Genomic DNA, 18,542 nt, shown 5'->3' with positions numbered 1-18,542 from the left:
GAGAGTGAGAGAGAGAGAATGTGTGTGTATATACACCCCCACCCCAATGATAACTGTATATAATAGAGGGGTAGCCGTGTTAGTCTGGATCTGTAAAAGCGGCAAAGAGTCCTGTGGCACCTTATAGACTAACAGACGGATTGGAGCATAAGCTTATGCCACAGGACTCTTTGCCTGTATATAATAGACTGGCTCCAAAATGTGTCGAGTTTTGCATCTGCATTGAAACAATATCCCCCTCCCTCCAGTACAGTATTTATATTTTAAAATAAGAGGAACTCCAGCCAAAGCAAAGCACTGGGAGTGTGGAGTGAGTCTAACCCGTGGCTAGGATGATTCCGGTCTGCCAGTGCAGGGGCGAGTTTGTGATCCAGCGTCTTTCTCCTTTGTTCCCCTTTCTAGAGAAGAAAACGGACCGCGATAGCCCGAGACAGAATCGTTCCCCATCTCTCCCTCTCCTGCTGAAACTGCACCCGTTGCCCGGGAGAGGAGGCTGCTACACGAGGGAGGCCGGGCCCCGGTGGCTCCCGCAGCCGCTGGTGTGCCAGTGGCCGCCCGCCAGGCTGCACGTCCGCGTGTCTGCAGCAGGAGGCGCTGGCGGGCCCCGCTCTGGCGGCGTCTGTGCTCCGGGCTGGAGTCCCACATTCCCTGTGCCCGGCGCTGGGAGCCGGAGGGGTTGACGTGCGCGCGCGGCTCCTCCTTCCCCTCTCGCAGAGCGGCAGCAAAGTAACTCTGGAGTTACTGGGAGCAGCCGCTGCCGAGCGTGGAAGCGCCGGGCTGGTGCTGCCCTCGGGGTGGTTCGGGGGCGGGCCCGAGGGCCGCGGAGGAGGAGGCGGTGGCTGCAGCGGGGTGAGGGGTTCCCGGCGAGCCCTGCCCGCGGAGCGTGCCGCTCGGGGCCAGCCCGCCTCTCTTCCCCAAACTTCTCCAAACTCGCCATGGAGCCGGGAGCCGGAGCCGCCGCCGCCTGGCTGCCACTGCTCGTCCTGCTGGCCGGCCCGTCGCCGGCCCAGCTCGGAACAGCCCGAGCCCAGTTCGCGGCAGGTAAGTGGCCCCGCGGGCGGTGGGGTTCCCCGGGGAAAGACCCCGCGCTGCCCGCTGCAGCTCGGCGCCCACCGGGTGCGGAGGCGCCGGCCACGGGTGCACTGTTGCGCTGGGGGAGGAGGGGGTGTGGGGTCCCGCTCCGGCCCGGGCTGCCTCTCCTAGGGCTCGGAGCAGCAAGAGGGGAGCTGGAGCTCAGGTAAGGAGGCGCCCCGGGCTGATAAGGAGGCGGCTTCCCCCGGGCAGAGCTGGCGGCGGCGCTCGCCCGGCCGCGGCGCCCTGGAGGGGGCATTGTCGCGGGGTTCTCCCGCCGGAGCTGCGGGGCTCGCAGGGATTGGGCGTTCGAGCCCGGCTCGGTGCGGGACCGCCAGCGCTCGCCTCCAGTAGCTTCCTTCCTTCTGGGCGCGCGGGGGGGGGGGCTCGCCCCACCCGCTCCGTACCCCGAAAAGGCAGGACGTGGAGGGGAGGTCTCTCCGTGTCCGTGGGGATCTCACCGGCCTGCGCCTCCTTGCTGCGGGGCTTGGAGAGCGGACGAGCGACGTGGGCATGTAAATGCCTCGTCAACTCTCTCCCTCTCCTCTAGCCAGTTTCCCAGGTAGCGTTTGTGCCGGAGCTTGTTGCTGCTCCCATTGTTCGTGGAACTTTCTCCTCTCCGGCCCCGGCGCTGGGGGAATAGCTCCCTATGTTTTGGGCATTGGTGTAGTATGGTTTATTTCCGGTCGGGCGCCTTCTCTACACACAGCACGGGATCTGGGACGTAAAAGCAAATCAAACCGAAGTTTTCTGCGGTGGGGCTGGCCTCCCAATCGCCTCCAAGAAGTGTTTTATTAGGAAGGGGTGGAAAAACCCAGCTGCAACTCTCAACTCTGGAACGCGAAGGGGTGGCGGCGGGTATTTGGCTGGGTGGTAATAATCCCAGTTTTAACATAGCCTTAACCCCCCCCCCCCCCCCAAGTGAGGGAGAGGGCTGCCAAAACACATTGGGCCGTCACAGTCTGATTTTTCTAAGCAAACAAGCTGCTCCCCGAGTCAGGCTGATTTTTTCTTTCCCCTTGCACTTCGGTTGCCTATACGTGTTGGGACAACTTTTCCGAAGCGCTGTTGATTTCTGCTGTCCGCTCCTCTGTGCGGTGGCAGCCCTTATAGTTTACCTGGTAAATAACAGGAGGGGTCTGGGTCCGCGCTCGGCTGTCAGACTAAGAACTTTCCTGGCCAAGCTCCCACCTCCGCATGCAACCACTTGAATGGTGACTTCCGCTCGGGATTCGTTTGCTTTTGCAGAAGAGGTAGTCAAAACGATGAGACCGTGGAAGAGTTCACGTTTCAGAGGAGTGTATAGATTTTTGCTGTTCTTAGGATAACTGAAGCAAGTTTACAGCACCACCACCACAATGAAAACATGTGGGGATTGCCCAGTTTAAAAAACAAAACAACACCAGAAGGGGGGTGCGGGTGGGGGAACCCAACGAGGGAGTTGTAACCATTTCAGATGGCTCAAAAGTGAGAGAGGGGCAAATATTCAGGTGGCAGCACAGGCACTCTATGAGGTGCAGTCAAGCAAAGATGATGAAATACAGCATACAGAATAAAAGAGGTTCTGACCATGGTAGACAAGGAGTGATATAAGCAGAATGCAATTGCTGTGTTTAGAGTGTAGTCAGTTAGTAGTATAACAGTAAATGTGCTGCATGCCTTTCTACTGTAGGATGGAAATCACATTTTGGGCTGGTTTCTTCATATGAAGCATTACATATGAGAATAGTACAGAAGATTCTTGTCGTCGTCCCTCCCCCCCCGTTGGGCGCATGAGTTTGAAAAGATGTTTGGGCCCTATCTTATTGGGACCTTAGTTTGTTGATTGAAAATTTGAACTAGAACGTGGCTGTGATTGAAGGTATATGTATTCATGAGAATTTGAAATACTGTTGTCATTGCAGCTGAAGTGTAAAATTTTAATTGTAAGAGAAGAGTGTTGTTCTGTTCTCCTGAATACATTTCTTCCTCTTTGTTAGAAGATTTGAACCTTGAAATTTTCTTTTAATCAAGAAAGATAAGGTGATGATAGAAGTTGTGCTGATCTGCGCGGCTTATGTGTCCTATATGACTGACTTGGAGGTGTATAATAATTTAATATATGCTTATAGAAATTGTTAGCAAAAGTAAACATTGATGTATTGTGTGGTAAAGGTCTTCACTGGGGAAAAGAAAAGAGGAATACAAGATGTGCAGCACTTGTTTTCCTTACAGTTGATATTACAGGGATGGCTAAAGTATTACGCTAAGGCAGAAAATACCTTTATGTATGCATCATACTATAGAAATTAGACTGATGATTTGGCTATGGCAATATGAAATATCACTGGCTTGACAGTGTCATATCAATGTACCATATATTTTATATATATATATATATATAGAGAGAGAGAGATATTTCTACTTCAAGACCCTTGCTTTCACAAGCTTGTATATTTACATAGACGTGTGGTCACTTGTGTGTCCTAGGCTCCCGTGATATTTCATGTCTTAGAACGTGTCTGAAACCCTTTTGGTATTTAACGGAGACCACAAAAAGTTATGTCAGTACCTTAAAATTTACAGTGAGTAGAAGAATGTAGGATTCTGACAGTAGGTAAAGCCTGAGTGAGTTGAAGAACCGCATCTGTAGGAAGACATGGGATTAATTTATTTCATATACTGAGTTTTTTCAGTAGCTAATGCATTCACTTTCTAATGCTAAGCATAGGATGTGCTGATGTATTGTACTGATCAGAACTCCGTCAATTAGAAGCCTGCTCAGTCAGACTCTTTTAAAGGTTAGAAGAAAAATAGCATGTTCTGACAGCATCAGCTACAGAATATGGAAGTTTAAGATTCTGTGTTTATGCATCATAATCGAGACACTTGTGGCTAAAAAGTCATGTTAAATTACCTTGTCCATCCACCTGTCAGTGCAGAGTTGTTCCCTACTAGTGTTTCCTGATGTTTAGTCTAGTTATGAATGTCCCAGATTTAGTAAAGCTATATACACTTATCCTTTCACTATCACAAGCCAATCCCTGCAGCCCTTAATTATTTCTGTTCTCTGAATTCTCTTCAGAATTCTGACATTTTTCTTGTATCAAAGGGTTTAAAAGTATATGCAATACACAAGGTGAGGGTGTGTCCCTGCCATACGGAGAGGGACCTTCTCTCTAGCCCACGATGAGATGCCTCTGTGCATACAGCCAAAGACGCATCCTCTTAGCTGCTGACTAGCACCCCAAAGTTTTTTAGCAGCATTACTTCTTTCTGAGTACATTCCTTTGACTGATTGCTGCTCCCCTCCTCATGTATTAGCCTGCCGTTTTCCAAGTTAAAGCTCATTCTAATTCCACTCCAGCTTCCTTTGTATTTGTATTCATCTTCTCCAACTCATAAGAATTTAAAACAATGTTACTATTCATTCTTTCTTCTTGATTATTAATACAGATGTTGACTCAATTTGGGTCTGCTACCAATATCTGCAGTACCCCACTGACATCTCTACAACATATCAGTCAAAATGATATTTTCTTTTGTTTTATGAGTCCTTCACACAGTTTTCAATCTACGAACAGTGGCCAGATCCAAGACAGTTTAAGTTAATATTCAGGTTGGATTGTGTGATGTGCTATATTACAGGCCTGGCCAAACTGTGGCCCCCAGTCTTGTTAAATGCAGCCCTCCTCCAAATGGGTTTTGTGATGCCTGCACTCCCTCCCTATGTATTCTATGAAAGCACAGGGAAAGGAGGTGAGGCGGAGCAAGTTAAAAGAGAAATGCAGGAAAAAATGAGAACAGCAAAGAAAAAAGAGCAAGATGAATTTTGAAAGGAAATAGCTACAGATGGAAATTTTCTCTGGCATATAATCCCCAGCCCCATCATACATAGATGACACGTGGTAGGTGTCTAATTTTTTTCTTTGCAATGGTGCAGGCAGAAGCGTTTTTAGCAATTCCTGCCCTTTAGTATACTGTTGCTTTATGCTGCTGCTGCTTTTCATCCTTCTTGTTTTTTAAGATGTAATGGAACATGGGCCTTCAACTTGGTATGTGCCTGTCACACTCTGGGCTAAAACATTCTGACAGTGCCTGAAGTTCACAGAAGTCTAGCTGTTTCAGATACAGCACATGCTTCAATCTATGATTTTTGCAGTTGAATAAGGAACTGATCAATTTTACAATTCATTATAAATAGATGCTGCTTAATGGTATTAAATAATAGCAGTTAGACTTCTTAAATTTTGAAAAAACAAAATACAATTTTTTTTTACTGGCTTTCATCCAGCTTTAATAGCAATATTGTTATATTACCTGAGATGACATCCATTACAACAGTTTAGAATTTTATTTTATGTTAAATACAATACACTAGACTAAAATTCTTAGAGATGGATCAGCCTCATATGCCTAAAGCTCTGAAATTTAAAATTTTATCTCACAGAACATGTTTTTAAAGAGGGATAATTAAAACAACTTAAACATGAGGTCCTTGTATTTTAAAAGGTCAAGGCTTTGTAAAATATATTACAAATTTAAGGAATGAACCTACAAACTTTACATGGCAGTAGTCTCTACAAATTGGGGCTCTCTGGATGAGCAAAGGCTAAATGTATAAGGATTGCAGGATTAGGCCCTTGATTAATATGTTCATTTAAAGTTTAATAGAATTTCTTTCTCAAAGAAAGAACTTTACTATCTTTGAAATCTGATATAGTAGAGCAATACAAGTGTTATTTCTTTTATAAGGAATTTATAATAATCTAAGAGCTAACCTTGATATAGGGAAACATACCAAAATCTTTAGCCAGGCTTACTAAAATGAAATTATTAATATTTCATGTTTATCTAATTGTGTAAAAGGTTTAGGCAGTTACTAAAATATTAAAAATAATATTAGATTAGGAATTAAAAAGGTTTTTGAAACTGAGTGACCCCTCTAGTATTAAAGCAGCTAAAGTCTGGTTAGTATTTTCTTACTGATTATGTTCAAAGTTGTGTGTAGCATACAGTCAAATTTTATATATACACAGTCTGTGTGTGCATATAACATTTTAAAGAAGATTAAGATTTAAAAAAATATTTAAAAAACTGATAAACTGCTTAGGTGATAGTTAAAGCCATGTTGTCACAGAATATATTAGCATTTTCCTTTGTATGTTGGTATCTCTTGTACAGGGTGGGCAAACTTTTTGGCCCAAGGGCCACATCGGTGTTGCAAAACTGTATGGAGGGCTGGGTAGGGAAGGCTGTGCCTCCCCAAACAGCCTGGCCACCCCCCCCGCCCCCACTTCCCGCCCCCTGACTGCCCCCTCAAAACCCTAGACCCATCCAACCCCCCCGTTCCTTGTCCCCTGACTGCCCTCTCCTGGGACCCCACCCCTTACCTAACCCCCCGTCTCCTGACTGCTCCGCCCCCTGACAGCACGCCCCAGGATTCCCATGCCTATCCAATGCCCCCTATCCCCTGACTGCCCCTCCAAAACCTCTGCCCCATCCAACTGCCCTCTGCTCCCCGTCCCCTGACTGCCCCCCGAGACCTCCTGCCCCTTATCCAACCTTCCTCCCTTACCATGCTGCTCAGAGCAGCAGGAGCTCGCAGCCCGGCCAGAGCTAGCCACGCTGCCTGGCAGGAGCGGTGGGCCAGAGCATGGGCGGCGCGGTGCGCTGAGGCTGCGGGGAAGGGGGAACAGCGGGGGAGAGGCTGGGGGCTTGCCTCCCCGGCTGGGAGCTCAGGGGCTGGGCAGGATGGTCCTGCGGGCGGTAGTTTGCCCACCTCTGCTCTTGTATGTGGGCTTGTTAATCCAAGGCCCCAATCTTGCATAATTATTTGCAGTAGTGGGGCCAAAATTAATGGACAAACTATTACAATTGTGAGATGTGGATTAAGTTCCAGAGTGCACTTTGTGTTAACCAGACATTAGTGATACTTAACAATTAGTTTCCATCTAGTAAAATTTTAGATACAATCTGAAATAATGGTGTTGCTTTACTATTTGTGATGCATGCTTTTTTCATTAACATAGGTCTAGTGAACTGGTGGGTGGGCAGAAAATGAGACATATAACATTAAAGAATAATTTTGGTTGTAAACCTTGTCACAGAAACTGTATTTCATTGATCAAGTGTATAGCTCAAAACACATTCTTGCTGCTCCTATGTTGTACACCTTGTTTGGTGGTGAGCAGGAAGGTAGAATTATTTTCTCTGTTACTGCACATTCAGACTATAGTGTAGATGACTTTGAAGAACTATTAAAATGCTGTTGAAATAATAACATAGAATAAGCAATTTTATACAAATGCCTGAGAATAAAAAACATGTTACAATTAGGGTTGCTAATTTTGGTTGGATATATTCCTGGAGGTTTCATCACACGACACAATCTTTAATTCCTGGAGATTCCAGGACAAACCTGGAGGGTTGGCAACACTAGCTGCAATGTTTCCTAAAATAATAAGCTCTTTATGCTTGCACAGCAGCAATATTGTGTTAGAGACCAAAGTTTATAGTTTAGTTAAACAATACCACGCCCCCTTCCCCCCAGCCAGGTTGCTTGTTGAATATTTATTTAATCATTTCTTTATGTGGGTGCTGAGCAATTCAGTAGACTCTTAAAGTAAGTAATTTTTTTTGAATTGTGGAGGGTAAGGTCACAGTTGACTATTGTGAGGATTGTTGACACACTTAAGGAGTTCCATTTACTTTGTTTAGCACTTGGCAGGTAGTTGTGCAATTCAGTTGCTTTTGTTTGTTCAGGATGGGGGTGGGTTGGGAAAATCAATGTAAAATTTTAGGGCACTGACACTATGGATCGGTTTGTATCTGAAGGAACAGTGCTGTTTTTTTGTTTTGCCTTTTTTTCTTGAAATTAATTTCCACAAAAATTCTAGGTGTGTGTTTCTTAACGAATCTCTAAGTGTGTTTAAATGGTCCATTTGCTCTGCTGTGTCTGTTTCCATGGTCAAATCCCTGTCTGTGAGTCAAGATTTTGTCTTACTTTCAAGAATTCACCAGCAGTTCTAAAATATTGAATAGATTCAAAGATACTGGCTGACACAGACCAATGAAAACAAGAAAATTCAGGTTTCAGAGTAACAGCCGTGTTAGTCTGTATTCGCAAAAAGAAAAGGAGTACTTGTGGCACCTTAGAGACTAAAATTCAGTTAAAAGCTGCCCATCTCCTGCCTGGCAGCATTATGCAGAGCTGAGAATACATTGAGGTTGTGGACACTACTCCTCAGCTCTCTTTGTATTAAATTGCAACCTCATATGACCCCCAGCTGTGTAATTCTGCCTTTGGCCGATTTGCAGGATTGGGACCATTATACTACATATTAAGGGTGAAATCCCTATATTTTAAGAGTGAGATTCTTCATTTCAGTAACTGCTGTCCCAAATGTAAAAGTTATTTTAGTGTGAGTCTTGGTTTATTGGCTGTCATGTTTTTAAAACAAAACAAATACTTTCCAGAATCAGTGAGAGGTTTTATCCAGCGAAACAAAGAAAAAACCCTCAATTTTTATAGACTCAGAAAGTATGCATCAAAACTTTTTAATTTTGTATTGTTTTCTGGGAACACACATTAGTTTTTACACTTAAAAACTGTTTTAAATCTCATCTGAGAGAGACAGAATATATTGATTTACAGCTGTTCTACATGCCTTGAGAGCGGATTTTTTTATGGGTTTGGTTGACTTAATACCATGACAGTGCATATTGGCATAGCCATAACACTGTTTTGTCAGTGAAGTAATTGAGTGACATATTTATGGCACGATTATACTATCGAGCTTGGATCTAAGCTTGCTATCATGTAAAGACTACATTCTTGGTAGTAAGTGGCTGCAGGATTGAGCCCTTAAAGATGTGAATTTGTAAGCCTGTTGTTTAATACTGCTTCAATTCCCAGAAAATCATACGATTGTCTAGATTAATTGAAAAAAGCAATATTTTCACAAAAAGAAAAGGAGTACTTGTGGCACCTTAGAGACTAACCAGTTTATTTGAGCATAAGCTTTCGTGAGCTACAGCTCACTTCATCGGATGCATGCTGTGGAAAGTGTAGTAGATCTTATTATATACACACAAAAAGCATGAAAAAATACCTCCTCCCACCCCACTCTCCTGCTGGTAATAGCTTATCTAAAGTGATCACTCTCCTTACAATGTGTATGATGATCAAGGTGGGCCATTTCCAGCACAAATCCAGGTTTTCTCAAACCCCCCCCCCCCCAAAAAAAAAACAACTCACTCTCCTGCTGGTAATAGCTTATCCAAAGTGACCACTCTCCTTACATTGTGTATGATAATCAAGGTGGGCCATTTCCAGCACAAATCCAGGGTTTAACAAGAACATCGGGGGGGGGGGGGGTGGTTAGGAAAAAACAAGGGGAAATAGGCTACCTTGCATAATGACTAAGCCACTCCCAGTCTCTATTCAAGCCTAAGTTAATTGTATCCAATTTGCAAATGAATTCCAATTCAGCAGTTTCTCGCTGGAGTCTGGATTTGAAGTTTTTTTGTTGTAAAATAGCGACTTTCATGTCTGTAATCGCGTGACCATAGAGATTGAAGTGTTCTCTGACTGGTTTATGAATGTTATAATTCTTGACATCTGATTTGTGTCCATTTACTCTTTTACGTAGAGACTGTCCAGTTTGACCAATGTACATGGCAGAGGGGCGTTGCTGGCACATGATGGCATATATCACATTGGTGGATGTGCAGGTGAACGAGCCTCTGATAGTGTGGCTGATGTTATTAGGCCCTGTGCTGGTGTCCCCTGAATAGATATGTGGACACAGTTGGCAACGGGCTTTGTTGCAAGGATAGGTTCCTGGGTTAGTGGTTCTGTTGTGTGGTATGTGGTTGCTGGTGAGTATTTGCTTCAGGTTGGGGGTCTGTCTGTAGGCAAGGACTGTCCTGTCTCCCAAGATTTGTGAGAGTGTTGGGTCATCCTTCAGGATAGGTTGTAGATCCTTAATAATGCGTTGGAGGGGTTTTAGTTGGGGGCTGAAGGTGACGGCTAGTGGCGTTCTGTTATTTTCTTTGTTAGGCCTGTCCTGTAGTAGGTGACTTCTGGGAACTCTTCTGGCTCTATCAATCTTTTTCTTCACTTCCGCAGGTGGATATTGTAGTTGTAAGAATGCTTGATAGAGATCTTGTAGGTGTTTGTCTCTGTCTGAGGGGTTGGAGCAAATGCGGTTGTATCGCAGAGCTTGGCTGTAGACGATGGATCGTGTGGTGCGGTCAGGGTGAAAGCTGGAGGCATGTAGGTAGGAATAGCGGTCAGTAGGTTTCCGGTATAGGGTGGTGTTTGTGACCATCGTTTATTAGCACTGTAGTGTCCAGGAAGTGGATCTCTTGTGTGGACTGGTCCAGGCTGAGGTTGATGGTGGGATGGAAATTGTTGAAGTCATGGTGGAATTCCTCAAGGGCTTCTTTTCCATGGGTCCAGATGATGATGTCATCAATATAGCGCAAGTAGAGTAGGGGCGTTAGGGGACGAGAGCTGAGGAAGCGTTGTTCTAAGTCAGCCATAAAAATGTTGGCATACTGTGGGGACATGCGGGTACCCATAGCAGTGCCGCTGCTCTGAAGGTATACATTGTCCCCAAATGTAAAATAGTTATGGGTAAGGACAAAGTCACAAAGTTCAGCCACCAGGTTAGCCGTGACATTGTCGGGGATAGTGTTCTTGACGGCTTGTAGTCCATCTTTGTGTGGAATGTTGGTGTAGAGGGCTTCTATATCCATAGTGGCCAGGATGGTGTTATCAGGAAGATCACCGATGGATTGTAGTTTCCTCAGGAAGTCAGTGGTGTCTCGAAGGTAGCTGGGAGTGCTGGTAGCGTAGGGCCTGAGGAGGGAGTCTACATAGCCAGACAATCCTGCTGTCAAGGTGCCAATGCCTGAGATGATGGGGCGCCCAGGATTTCCAGGTTTATGGATCTTGGGTAGTAGATAGAATATCCCAGGTCAGGGTTCCAGAGGTGTGTCTGTGCGGATTTGATCTTGTGCTTTTTCAGGGAGTTTCTTGAGCAAATGCTGTAGTTGCTTTTGGTAACTCTCAGTGGGATCAGAGGGTAATGGCTTGTAGAAAGTGGTGTTGGAGAGCTGCCGAGCAGCCTCTTGTTCATATTCCGACCTATTCATGATGACAACAGCACCTCCTTTGTCAGCCTTTTTGATTATGATGTCAGGGTTGTTTCTGAGGCTGTGGATGGCATTGTGTTCCGTACAGCTGAGGTTATGGGGCAAGTGATGCTGCTTTTCTACAATTTCAGCCCGTGCACGTCAGCGGAAGCACTCTATGTAGAAGTCCAGTCTGCTGTTTCGACCTTCAGGAGGAGTCCACCTAGAATCCTTCTTTTTGTAGTGTTCGTAGGGAGGTCTCTGTGGATTAGTATGTTGTTCAGAGGTATGCTGGAAATATTCCTTGAGTCAGAGACGTCGAAAATAGGATTCCAGGTCACCACAGAACTGTATCATGTTCGTGGGGGTGGAGGGGCAGAAGGAGAGGCCCCGAGATAGGACAGCTGCTTCTGCTGGGCTGAGAGTATAGGTGGATAGGTTAACAATATTGCTGGGTGGGTTGAGGGAACCATTGCTGTTGCCCCTTGTAGCATGTAGTAGTTTAGAAAGTTTAGTGTCCTTTTTCTTTTGTAGAGAAGCAAAGTGTGTGTTGTAAATGGCTTGTCTAGTTTTAGTAAAGTCCAGCCACGAGGAAGTTTGTGTGGAAGGTTGTTTTTTTATGAGAGTATCCATTTTTGAGAGCTCATTCTTAATCTTTCCCTGTTTGCTGTAGAGGATGTTGATCAGGTGATTCCGCAGTTTCTTTGAGAGCGTGTGGCACAAGCTGTCACATAGTCTGTGTGGTATGTAGATTGTAATGGATTTTTTACCTTCAGTCCTTTTGGTACGATGTCCATCTGTTTGCATTTGGAAAGGAAATATTTGGAAATATTTTCACACTCTCCCAATTGTCTCACTTTGGGTACTTATGAATTAGGCCTTTGTTTTAAAGCCAGATTTTCTTTTCTATAATTTAATGGTTGCATATTCGTTATTTTTACTGTACATTGAAGACGATATTTACACTGACTGGTTGAGTTGTATGCTTTGTGTATGTTTGTGTGAAATATAGATATCACTCTCCCTTACTGTAATAACAAAGCAAAACCATACTGCTGGCTTTGAAGATAACTGGCAGAGAAAAATGCCCTGACAAAACAAATTTGATTCTAATTAAAATAACTTCTAACAGCTTCTGATAAATTATGTCCTTTGTGGAGTGGAAACACTTAATTTTATAAATGTTTTAACTTTTAATTATGATTATTGCTAAGTAGCATTTCCATGTATTATTTTTTCTATAGTTTTTAGTAGCTTGGCTTAAAATACCTATTGACTTTAAGTGCTTACATCATCCCAAGGGTATACAGAAGCTGGGAGTGTGCTAGCATGCTAAAAATGGCAGTGTGGCCACAGCGACTCAGGCTAGTCAGCTGAGCACAAACCTGAACGACCCTGTGGATAAATACTCGTGTGACTAGCCCATGCTGCTGTCTATGCCACTGTAGTCACATTGCTATTTTTAGCATACTGACTGAAGCAGAGCTAGCATCTGTCTACCTGCACTAGGGAGCAAGCTCCCAGCTACTGTGTAGACGTACCTTACAGGTGATAAGCACAAATGCCTTAATATTTGAATGTTTCACTCGGTGGTTCCTGATGTCCCATGAAGTGTGGCAAGTGAAGATTACAAAAACTGGGTCATTTTCATTCTGTATCTATTGGTGGTAATAGAACAATTCTTCCACTTTTAACAGCTTGCCATTTGGTATCTTTCAGGCTTTGCATGGTGATTGGGGGATTAAAATCAGAATGGGGGACTAGATGTATCTTTGCAATTCTTGAGGCTTCCTCTTGATACTGTCTCTGTGACTAAATGTGGGAGAGCACAGTTGAATTTCTTTCTCACCCTCTTATATAATGCAGGGGTAAGTCTTTGTGACTTTTAGCAGTGAGACAGCAGTCAATACTTAGTAGAAGGGCAAGTCGTCAAAACCAAGTAATGTAAAGTAGAGAAGGCAATTTTATATTTTGTACAATTGCTAAACTTCAATTTCCCTTGAAAGCACAATTTCTGTATTTTCTCTATTTTCCTTCCTGTGGAGGAGGGCTTCTTCAGAGTGGCATGTTGAGAGATGAATATTGCCTTGTTGTAAGTGACCTGCAAATAAAAATATATTTAATAGACTTCTGCCTCTTTAGTGCTTTAGAGATGAAAAGGGCCTGAAAAATGTGGGTCTATTTGTTCCTCTCTGCTTGTGTGTGTGTGTTTTTTTTTTTAACCTTTAGAAACACAAGGAACGTCAACTTTGATCTTCCCAGGTTTTGCTGGAGGACTTCTGAAGGGCCTTGGAAGATAAATATTGTTAATTCTTGCCCCTTAAGTGAAGGGAGAAGGTGTTGAGTCATAGATGTCCTTTCTCTGAAATGTTTGTCACTGAAGTTAAGCAGGTATTAAATGGCAAAGAAATAAAAATAATTAATCCACAGTTAAGGTTGCTTGGTGATAGTTCATGCCCTTCCAGAACATGAAGTACAGCAAAACTCAAATTTATGAAAACCAGGAAATACAGAATTCAGGAACATGTCCTTGTAATGTTACCTCTGCCTTCCCAGAGCAGGCAATAAGCACTGGGAATTATCTACATGTACTGCAGCTGCATTCAGGGTGTGAACTGGTGCTAACTGAATGGTGGAGGCAGTGGGTGGAACAGGTAGCTAGAGATTTGTTTGTTCACTGAAGAGATGGGGATTAGCTTGATGAGCCAGAGCTGTGATTATGATATGAAGAGATCAGGGTTTGTTGTGCCCAGTACATGTCTGAGTAAAGGAAAGGGAGCATGAGTATCTTGACACGCTATTGCAAAATTGTACAGGTTGTCTCTGTACCAAGGTATGGGGGAGGTGTGTTTTTTTTTTTTTAACCACCATAATTAGATCAGTAATGACTTGAGATATGAGAGAAGCCTCTGGGTTTAGTAATGGGTAAGAGAAAGTATAGGTTTAGGTGGTATTCTGTGAGTTAGTGTGAAGAGTTATTAAATTTCCAAAACGTGGTGTTTTGTCATGAAAGTAGACTAGGGGCAGGTCTATAGTTAAAATGCTGCAGCAAAGATTCTATCTACACCAATGGGAGGGCTTCTCCCATCAGCACAGCTACTCCACATCCCCAAGAGGCAGTAGCTATGTTGACAGAGAATTCTCTCATCAGCCTTGTGCTGTCTACACTGGAGGTTAGGTCAGTTTAACTGCATTGCTCAGGGGTGTGAATTTTTAACACCCCTGAGCAACGAAGTTATACATACCTAATTTCCTAGTGTACACCTGGCCTAAGTGGTTGGGTATAGGGTAGGTTCAGGTTGCATCTTTTCTTTACAGTGCAAATGCAGAGTGAAAGTATGGGTGTTTTGGAGCTCTCAGAGAGGGCAGAGTTAAGGTTGTGTGGGCATGTACTTTAACCTTGTGTTTCCTGGTTTTCACAAGTTTGAATGACGTAGTTCTGGAAGGGCATGAACTATTGCTGGGCAACCTTAACTCTAGACTGTAGGTCTATTGTGAGCAAGGGCATGAAAAAATGAGAAAAGCATGAATTTACAGGAGCCTTGTCAATATGTAAAAGATGTAGCGAATTGAAAAGAAATAGATAGGATAGTAAACTTGTGATAACTTGCAGCTGTGGTTTAGCATGTAATTCAGCATGTGAACAGCTCATGATCTAGATGGGGATTGGCTACAAAAACTGGTAGACCAACTGTAAAGTGTGTGATACGATGTATTAAGCGTAAGCATGTGCATAAGCTGATTCATGATTATGTACATTGAATGTGTGGCACATCTATACCCACCCCCACACTTGAGTCTGATTAATTCATTGGAGCTTTCCTGTATGTCAAATTAAAAAACCTGAGTGACCAAATCTGGAGTTGAACTGAGTTCTTGGGAAGCTGATGGGAAAGAGGTCTTGGAGGAAATCCCAAAGTAGGGGAATGAAGTTTTTTGCCATTTTAATTTTATAGTTCTTTGAGCAGACAGAAAAATTGGTGTTGGTACGAGGTGCTGGTCATTGAGGTAGTAGTAATCATCATGTACGTGTGCAGTTCAGACACTCCTGTGGTAAAGTAATACCTACCTCTTACGTAGCCTTTTTCATCCGTAGATTTCAAGAAGAGAAACATTCCCCATCTGTACAAAGAGAATAAGGCATAGAGAGGTGAAGTCACTTGGCCATAGTCATTCAGTGGGCTAGTGGCAAAGTCATTCAGTGGGAATAGAGCTAGGTTTTCTGAGTTCCAGTTCACTGTTCTCTCTAGTAGGCCCACACAGTTGCTATGTGATTCTCTGGTTTCTTTTAGGCTAGATGGGACCTGAATTTCTGATGTAAAAAAACACGTCCAAGGGGAAAAAATCCCTTTGAAAGGAAATCCTCCAGAATAAACCTGAACAAACCTTTCAGCCTTTCCTTATATAGTTTAAAGAAGCAAAAAGGCACAAGCTTAACTTTTTTTTTTGCCCCCTGCTACAGATTACTTTATATTGGTAGTCCATCCTAAATTGTACCAGGAACGGAATTGGTGGTTATGCACAAAACTGCAAACTAGGGCCTCAATTCTTATGTACATGAGTAGTTGGGGGTGGGGTGGTGGTTGAGCTCAGTAGGACTACTTGTGTTAAGTTATTCACTGGCAGGATCAGGACATAGCTGTTTTGCCATTCAAACATCTTTCAGTTTTTTTTAGTCTAAAAGATAACTCTGTTTTCAAAGCAAGGAACAACTGCTTTAGTTGTGGATGAAAACAAAGCTCTTTTAATGGCATAACCATTGGATTGCTGAATGGGTTGAAACAAAACTCAGTCTGAAAGGGAACATAATTTCCTTTGTTAAAATATCATAGAATATCAGGGTTGGAAAGGACCTCAGGAGGTCATCTAGTCCAACCCCCTGCTCAAAGCAGGACTAATCCCCAACTAAATCATCCCAACCAGAGCTTTGTCAAGCCTGACCTTAAAAACCTCTAAGGATGGAGATTCCACTACCTTAGGTAACCCATTCCAGTGCTTCACCACCTTCCTAGTGAAAACGTTTTTCCTAATATCCAACCTAAACCTCCCCCACTGCAACTTGAGGCCATTACTCCTTGTTCTATAATTAGACCGGTGCAATATCAGTAATATATGGTGAAGACAAAAGGGAAGGAGAATTCCTTTGGTTACAAGTTTACTATTTAAGCCCTGGATAAGAACTTGGCAATGGGTAGTATTTTTAGTTTTGGTGGTGAATGTCAAAAGCAATTTAAATCAATAAATACATTCAGGTTGTTTAGCCTGTTTGTTTTTTCTTTGGCAAAGATGTTGGGTTAAGCCTTTATGGTATCTTGCATGAGTGGGGGAGAAGATACCACGTACTTCTTAAATAGTTGATTATTCTCTACCTTGAAACATTGCTTTGAAGTCCTCCTATACACACTTGGGCTAAGGACTAGGTAGGATTTTTTTTCAGGGCCTGTTCACAGCTCTCCATGAAGTCATGCTTGAGGTATGAACTGCTTTCATATTCACAGTCCCTCCAAGTAATGAGTCAGACTCCACAACTGGCTTGTATGTCCAGTGGTTGCATAACAGCGTTAGGCAGCTGGGTCAGTTTATACACCATTTAAACCACATTCAAGCATATGTACTTAACTGGTTTTTTGGTATTCCATACTTCAGCTCTTTCCTCTATATCATTTCTGCAGCTATGTCTACACTATAGAGTTTGCAGCGGCACAGCTGTACGCAATCTCTCGTATAGCCACTCTACGCTGACAGGAAAGCTCTCCTGTTGACATAATTAAACCACCCCCAATGAGCAGCGGTAGCTATGTCTGTAGGCCTCTCCCACCGACATAGCACTGTGCACACTACCACTTATGCCGGTGTAATTTGTGTTGCTCATGGGTGTGGTTTTTTCACACTTCTGAGCGACATAAATTTTGCTGACATAAGTGATAGTGTAGACATGGTCTAATTAAAGCTACATTTCTTCTGGTGGTTTATTTGCATTTCTCTCAATTGTGGATTAAGGAATTGTGTAGAGTGATCAGTAAGTCTTTAAGGGTAATTATCACAGAATGCCCATTTAGAGTAGAGAGAGAGTGCCCACGTGTTTCTTATAAGCATTCAAGTTATCCGTAAATTGACAGAAATGTTAAAATCTAGAGTTTGTGGCTTATGGGCTACATGATGATCCTATGAATCTGAGAGAATAGAATATATAATTATTAATGGCATTTGTGGACCTTAGAAATACTGAAATAATCAGATATATGGCTGTGCACAATAATAGTATCCAGATGCTAACTATAAACATCTCATCACTGACTGCTGAGTACAGAAATGAAAACAATAAGTATTAGGTTTTATTTGTGTTTCAGAAGTCCATATTTCATGGAAAGTAAAATATGGCGAAATACTTTCTTACAAGTATACTGTCTTTCCTTCTCTTAGTTACTTACCCAAGAAAAGCATCCTAAGATAAACTGTGAAGGTCAGCATAATTCTGTGACAATAAAAGTTAATATTAGAAAAATATTTAAAATGGAACAATGTGCATGATGCATTGAGCAGAGAAATCTGTGTTTGAGTATGAAGCAATCAGCTTCAGTACTGATGACTAAGAAGCTTTAGGCAATCAAGAACTGAGGAAAATACTACAACCCCCCCCCCCCCCCCCCCCCCGATTTAATTAGCTTATACTGATGGTCCCTGGAGGATCCAGAAAGTAGTAAATGAAATTGGTAAATGTTTAGTTATTTTCTAGAAGAATATCCTGATTTGTGTTGAGGCTTTATCAGAGTGCTGGTGCTGATTACATAATAGATATTTAATTTATAGTTTTGGCCAAAATGAAATCTCCAGGCACCTACATGTATAAAGTTGTAATAAAGTAACACCAACAAAATTGTAACATGAAAAAAATTCAAAGCATTATTTTGACTGAGTACTTTGAACCCTGGGAAAAATAGGAATGTCTTATTTTGACTCATAACGAAGGGTTGTTTAAGCATAAAATAGAAAAAAGTTGGGGAGCGGGAGAGGGTGTGCAAAATGCCTAGCACACTGGGGCCCAAAACCTCTGTGTGTGCATGTGTATGTGTATATATATAAATAAAAAAAAATATAAAATAATAATGTGTTTGTCACAGTGAGTGAGTAATTATTATGCAAAAAGTCATGGAGTCAAGCTATTTTGAACAAAATATCTCATTTTTTAATAGAAATTATTTAAAACCATTTAAAATCCCCGTTCACTCTCCCCTGTTCCTCCACACTGGGCATACATTGCCTTGTAAAATATCACTCAGCAGAGGACTAGCTGGGATCACAACTCATGTTAAAGTAGCACTCTTGCTTATATTTATGGAAATAAAACT

At 43.0% G+C, this 18,542-nt stretch overlaps 1 protein-coding gene across 20 annotated transcripts in view; it reads left to right on the top strand.

Annotated features, from left to right (window-relative positions):
- Window positions 1-606: 606 nt before the first annotated feature.
- PTPRK (protein tyrosine phosphatase receptor type K) overlaps window positions 607-18,542 on the top strand; it is a 577,439-nt gene continuing 559,503 nt past the window's right edge. For 8 of the 20 annotated variants that reach the window (XM_037894775.2, XM_037894765.2, XM_043542880.1 and 5 more), the window contains exon 1: window positions 668-1,041. In XM_037894775.2, coding sequence (XP_037750703.1) covers window positions 936-1,041 — 106 coding nt within the window. In that variant the 5' untranslated portion in view covers window positions 668-935. Of the gene's footprint in view, window positions 1,042-18,542 lie in introns of all 20 variants that reach the window. The other 12 variants (XM_037894774.2, XM_037894770.2, XM_037894769.2 and 9 more) reach the window with 5 other exon arrangements.

This window comes from Chelonia mydas, chromosome 3 (assembly GCF_015237465.2).
Source record: "Chelonia mydas isolate rCheMyd1 chromosome 3, rCheMyd1.pri.v2, whole genome shotgun sequence".
Taxonomy (NCBI): Eukaryota; Metazoa; Chordata; order Testudines; family Cheloniidae; genus Chelonia; species Chelonia mydas.
Note: the sequence above shows the minus strand (reverse complement) of the source record. Positions and strands in the feature narration are given on the sequence as shown.